Raw genomic sequence first — 6,000 nt, 5'->3', positions numbered from 1 at the left:
TGATGCCCTTCTTTAGATTAGCCCTGGCTGTGCTGTAGGCGTGTGCATCTCCTGACCTAAAGGCGGTGTTGCGGGCCTTCAGGAGGAGACGAACATCCCGGTTCATCCAAGGCTTCTGGTTGGGGTACATGGTGATCCGTTTCTGGGTGGTGACACTGTCTGTGGTTTCGGAGATGTAATCCAGTACAGATGAGGCGTACTGGTCCAGGTCTGTGTGGGTGAACATATTCCAGTCTGTGTTTTTAAATCTGGTCTCCTCTCAAGTGATTCATATGTCAGTGTTGGGTATTTAAAACTACGTATAGCTTTCCAAAGAAAATTTTCTTATAAGTTCTTGTATTCATTGTAGGAATTATTTAAAGGGTGAAATCACATGACTCATAATGTATATTCTTATTTGAATTAAAATTACTTTTTATCACTAAGTATAACTAATTATCAATACTTCCTGTCATCTTTGACAGCTCATCTCACTTATTCCATTTCATTTCCAAGTGAGTAAAAAGTCTATTTGTTTTATTGTAAAAGCTTTATTTCTTTAACTGATACAAATATCATAATACTTTGTTGTTATTATTATGATATTGATACAGATGTGACTTTAAAGAACTATTAACAAAAGATTACAGGATGATGATCTTTCAGTTAGAGCGTGTTGAAATGCAAGTGCCCAATTTTGCCACCCCCCTGTGCTCCAGTGTGCTGACTTTATTGGCTTTAATAGTACATAATTTACTTTTGTAATGCAGATAGACTATATTTTGCTTCTGTTAGATACACTTAGATCTGGTAAATAAACACGTATGTACACAGGAAATGCATTATAGTATGATATTAATAAGCTCAAGTTATTTGTGTAATGTTATTTACAAATTAAAAGCTATTATTGATTACTCTGATGTAATCTTTGTGTATCAAAGCAAACTTCTGCTATGCTATGCCTATCTGATTCTTATTGCTGTGCAAATTTCTTAATGTATTGCTGCGAGATCGATCAACTTTAGACCAGACAACAAACGACGGAGGCTCCGGAAAAGTGCAATCAAACGATGAGTTTTATTATCACAGGAAAACAACCAACCGTCAGCATACGGAATGGGTTGCTCTGACAAGAATACACTGGGTTCTGGTTTTATAGGACAAAATATCACACCTACGTCAATACAGTTCAAAAATACATGGTGACAGACGGGCAAAAGTTCAACCCGTGCAGACAAGGGTACATCACGTACACTTCTAATAACCCTTCACCGACATATAACTTCTCCTTTCTACATTACTTGCCTTTTATGGTAATAACTTCAGGTCTTAGCATCTCTGAGAGCTAATAATGGACCCTCGTCATTAATCACTAAGTAGAGTACTTTGCAGCCAGTCTCAAACTGAAGCAGAAGATGCTCAGGCCTTTGCTCAGACCTGCTACTAGATTAATATGTGTATTGTAAGCGTGCATGCAATTAACCTGCTATGTTCTCATCTCCCCTCAGCATGTATCATCTGGACACTCTCACCAGTGAAGCTTAAAACCTTCTAGAATGGAACATCAACTCTAACCAAGCACATTTATGCATTGTGTATAAAATGAACTCAACCTATAAAAATAGAAAGGTCAATGTGATGACAGACATATTCAATGCAATATAAACCCTGTAGGAAATATTACTGATAAATGATACTGTGAAACATGTTATTAATACATTCTTCATAAGGCAAATTATATGGTAGCAATAAAAGAATCTCTGAATCCCAACAGTATATTTAAAAGGAAAAAGAAAACCAAATGAATATATATATACTAAATCCAATACCATTTACTTAAAAGTAAATACTGCACCACAGAGTGAACTGCTTTGGCAAACAAGTGCTTCTTCTTAAGCCGTGTGTGATGCTGTTCTCTAAATTAAAAAGGGCACACACATAAACTGTGCTAAAATTCTATGATGGCAAGAATGGTGACAAGAAACAGAAACTGTGTTAAGATGAGTGTCCCAGCAAAGGGCCCTTTAAGAAAAAGCCATGAAAGAAGCAAGGAGTAGAACACAAACACCAGTAGTATCACTCCTCGATTTTGACACAGGTCTTGCAAAAGTTGATTCATTTTTTTAATCCATGCTAAAACTCTGCATATAATATCATATGCCCAATTTACAAATTTTCTTACTTTTAGCATTGCCCATGTTCCTAATATTGCTGCAACTCCTTTTATCACTGCTCTTGATATAAACCCTAATGTGGCTGGTATAGACCCTAATGTGGCTGGTATAGACCCTAATGTGGCTAGTATAGACCCTAATGTGGCTAGTATAGACCCTAATGTGGCTGGTATAGACCCTAATGTGGCTAGTATAAACCCTAATGCGGTTGTTCCCAACCCTAAACAGAACCCAAACACAGCACACAGAGTGTTCCAAAATCCGCCGCTCCCGGATGATTGTCCTCTTTCTTTACTGTGGGGCTTGTTTGTTTTTTTAACTTTTTTATATTTGTCTTCTTCAGGTTGCTTTTCTGTTTCTTCATCCTCATTATCTTCTTCTACTTCTTCTTCTACTTCATCTAATTCTTCTTTTTCTTTATCTTCTTCTTTATTGTCTTCTTCTATTTCCTCTTCTACATCTGATCCGGGAGTTAAAACTACAACAGTTGACCCAGAGAAAGCCTTTGCCACTGATTCTGATGCAGGGCCTGTAAGTTTGATCATGTCATTCTTAGAGACACTGTTGTTACTGCAGGTGCCTCCTTGGTGCAATATGTTGTTAGTGTAGCACACTCCTTTGTTTTGTTTAACTATCTGGTCTATTGTGTTGAGCAGCTCTGTAACCTGGGACTGGCTGCTGTCACCCTGTCCGTTGTATTTATTAATGATGTGGTATCGGCTCTTGCACTTCCTCATCAGATCACTCAGATATTTATTCTGATCTATAAACTCTTTGATCTTCATTTCATCTGAGTCTGGGCCATCCTGAGTAAAGACAACTGCAGCATATTTGAAAACTTCCTCTGAGAAGTACTGGCTTATTTTCTCAATAACAGCCTTCTGCTGCTGCTGCTCTGTGGATTTCTCCACTTTGAGCATGATGAGAAAAGCATGAGGCCCTGGAGTGCACTCAGTGATACACCTCAGTATTTCAGGCTTCAGCTCCTCCTCTGATCTATTTGTGCAAAGTAAATCAGGAGTGTTGATCAGGGTAATCCTTCTTCCATGGACAGATTTGGACTCAGTTTGACATTCAGTGTTGTTAACCTGGAACACGTCTTCTCCAAATATGGCGTTTGCTAGGCTACTTTTTACAGCTTCAGTGTTTCCCAGTAGGACAATCCTGTACAATTTTTCCACTGGAAAGAAGTGAAAACAGAAAATTAATAGGAGCATTTGAGTACTCATATGTTGTAATATTAAGCTCAAAGATTAAATAAGAAAAATACGCATAAGTGTGTCTGTTGTTCAGCCATCATTCATTAGATAATAACTGTTTAAAGGTTTGTGCTAGAAAAGATGTGACTGTGTCCAGTGTAAACCGACAAAGGAAAGAAGAAAACAGGAAGAAATCAAGGATTGAATGAAATAGACATTTCCACACGCTCTCTCTTCAAATGTATTTACCAAAAAGAAAAAAACAGGACCAGGAGAGCAGTCTGTGATAATGTTTTCCTCAGAGAACGCAACTGATTCAAACTAAAGTGTTCTCAAATAAGTTGTTACCTTTGATGTACTTTTGAGCCCCAGCTGCTTTTCCTTCCATGACCATTATTGTTGGTGGCACTAAAAAAGTAAAACGAGTGAAAATAACACATTAGATAATTCTGTTTTGATAGAGCGGTTTATTCATATTTCTTAAATCAATTTTTTTTAAAGTTATACGAGGAATAAAGTCATGCTTTGCAAAGAATAAATTTGACAAAATGACACAGATATGCTGGGTTTATCTGTTTCGTTCAGGATACCTGTCACATCTTTCTGTGCTGCATCTTCTTCCAGTGGTGTTACCACTTTAATGCTCATATTTTCCTGCAAACCTGCTACACTTTGACATAAAGCTTCCATCAGTGGTCCAGCTGCAGGGCCTGTTAATTTGATCCATGCATCCTTGGAGAAGCTTTCCCTGACTTCAGTGGGGAGCTGCGGGATTCCTGGGTGTTCTAGAAGAGATAAATTGCAGTTTGTTTGTCAAACCATGATCACAAGCTCCAAAATCAAAACTGTATTTTGTTAGATACATAAAAAAAAACCTGACCATCATTCATGTTCATATGATCTCATGTTTATCACACTAACTTCACAAGAAAACTACCTCTTTAGACATTCTAGAGCTACATTTATGTCAGTTGTGCAATTGGCTATGAATTTATTCCAGACTGTAACTCATGGAAAATGTATGCATGAGATGGCCTATGTATGTGTACATTTATTTTCAGGACTAAATATCTGTACGTTTCAATGTCATGCATTACTCTAATATTTATAAACTCTCTTCAATTTCCACAGAGGTAAAAAGCAGGTGAAAATGGGTCTTGAAGACAGTGAGAAACATGTCTGCTCTACTAATGTTTGGTTTTGGCTCCATCTAGAGGTTCCTGAAATATTCCTGTTCTGTCCTGAAATGTTCCTGAAATAATGTTGTGTCATGAAGCTTTGTTATCTTTGGTTTCACTTTTGATTTCTTTTTTCCTGCGTTCACTGCGGCCTTGTAGATGAAATGACAAAAACAGAGCTAATTTGGTTTTGTTTTCGTTTAGTTATAAAAAGCTACAAAAGGTCATTAAAATCAAATGTATTTAACGCAGTCTGGCTGACATGTTAAAATGATGAGTCATGTATCAAAATCAAAAGCGCCAGCAGGTTACTTGCTTGGTCTGGTCCAACATTTCTGTGATTATGATTTCATCGCAATAGCCTTAAAGCACCAACCAAGTTTCGTTTCCTTTGATTATTTATTAGACTTATCAAAATGCACATGGTTGTTTTGACTGCAGGATATTAGTGCTAAAATAACTTACCAGGCATGCTTGCAGAAAATTAGAAGACCAGAGCTTGAAGATCGTTGCTTTTCTTCGTTTATTCTCTGAGTTTACTAGTGATGTGACGTTCTGTATCGAGGCTTCAAAGCTTGTGTCGAGTAATTGAGGGGGCGTTTCCGCGATGCGCGTATCGAGGCTTGCCTCATTTATGGGAGAAGATGAAAATGATGACGTCCGAAGCCTCGCTGCCCGGCTGTACCACGTGACTGGTTCATGAAGTGGTTCGAACTTTGCCGCGAGCTATGACAGCGATATAAACCCCTCAGACTTCATTCAAAATGTGGGTGTTTGATGGAGAGCTGCGGTTAGTGAGAGTTTGGAGACAGTTTGGAGGTTTATGAGAGTGAGGACAGAAAGTCAGGAGAGAATGGAGCCAGCTAAGAAGAGGAGGATGTCCTCCCCTGTGTGGGAACATTTTGATCTTATTCCTCCCAACAAGGTATGTAAATTTCTACAGAAGATGTATTTTCATAATACTGATGGTGCAATACAATTTATGTTGAGCTGTCTGTACTTTTGCACAAGGTGAAGTGTTTGCTATGTGCCAGGGAGCTGGGATATAACAACAACACCTCATCCATGCTTAGGCAGAGCTTTGCATGAGAATAAGGGGAACACCGATTGTGGAGCAAGACCAGGTGAGCCATCAAATGCCATGATAATATAGCATGCAGTAATGTTACTAAATGATATAACAATATTATACAACTGTAATAAGTTACGTGTGTGGTTATTTATATCTGTGCTTTGTCTTTATTGTCTTTCCTCAGGAGAACAATCTCAAATAGATGAAGACCTGGTCAGCATGGTGATTGAGGACTCACAGCCATTTAGCATTGTGGAGGACAAAGGATTTAAAAGATTTGTTAAATCATTAAATCCTAGCTATGTTCTCCCCACTAAAAAGGCCATAAAAGCAGTGAAAATTTAGTTTTTACAGAATAAAATGTGAACAGGCAGGACTGAGGCTCAAAGCCTCAGTGT

General features: G+C 38.1%; 1 protein-coding gene across 1 annotated transcript; it reads right to left on the bottom strand.

Moving 5' to 3' along the window:
• Window positions 1–1,037: 1,037 nt before the first annotated feature.
• Window positions 1,038–5,515, bottom strand: LOC309701959 (uncharacterized protein). Its single transcript, XM_082526313.1, has 4 exons — window positions 4,996–5,515; window positions 3,943–4,137; window positions 3,701–3,760; window positions 1,038–3,333 (listed from the first exon to the last, which is right to left on the bottom strand). Exons 1-4 carry the CDS (start codon window positions 5,000–5,002, stop codon window positions 1,928–1,930), a joined length of 1,668 nt encoding a protein of 555 aa, XP_082382439.1. The 5' UTR covers window positions 5,003–5,515; the 3' UTR covers window positions 1,038–1,927.
• Window positions 5,516–6,000: the final 485 nt, after the last annotated feature.

Source organism: Aulonocara stuartgranti, assembly GCF_965226115.1.
Source record: "Aulonocara stuartgranti genome assembly, chromosome: 3".
NCBI classification, from domain to species: domain Eukaryota; kingdom Metazoa; phylum Chordata; class Actinopteri; order Cichliformes; family Cichlidae; genus Aulonocara; species Aulonocara stuartgranti.
The sequence above is the reverse complement of the archived record's forward strand: the minus strand, read 5'-3'. Positions and strand labels throughout refer to the sequence as shown.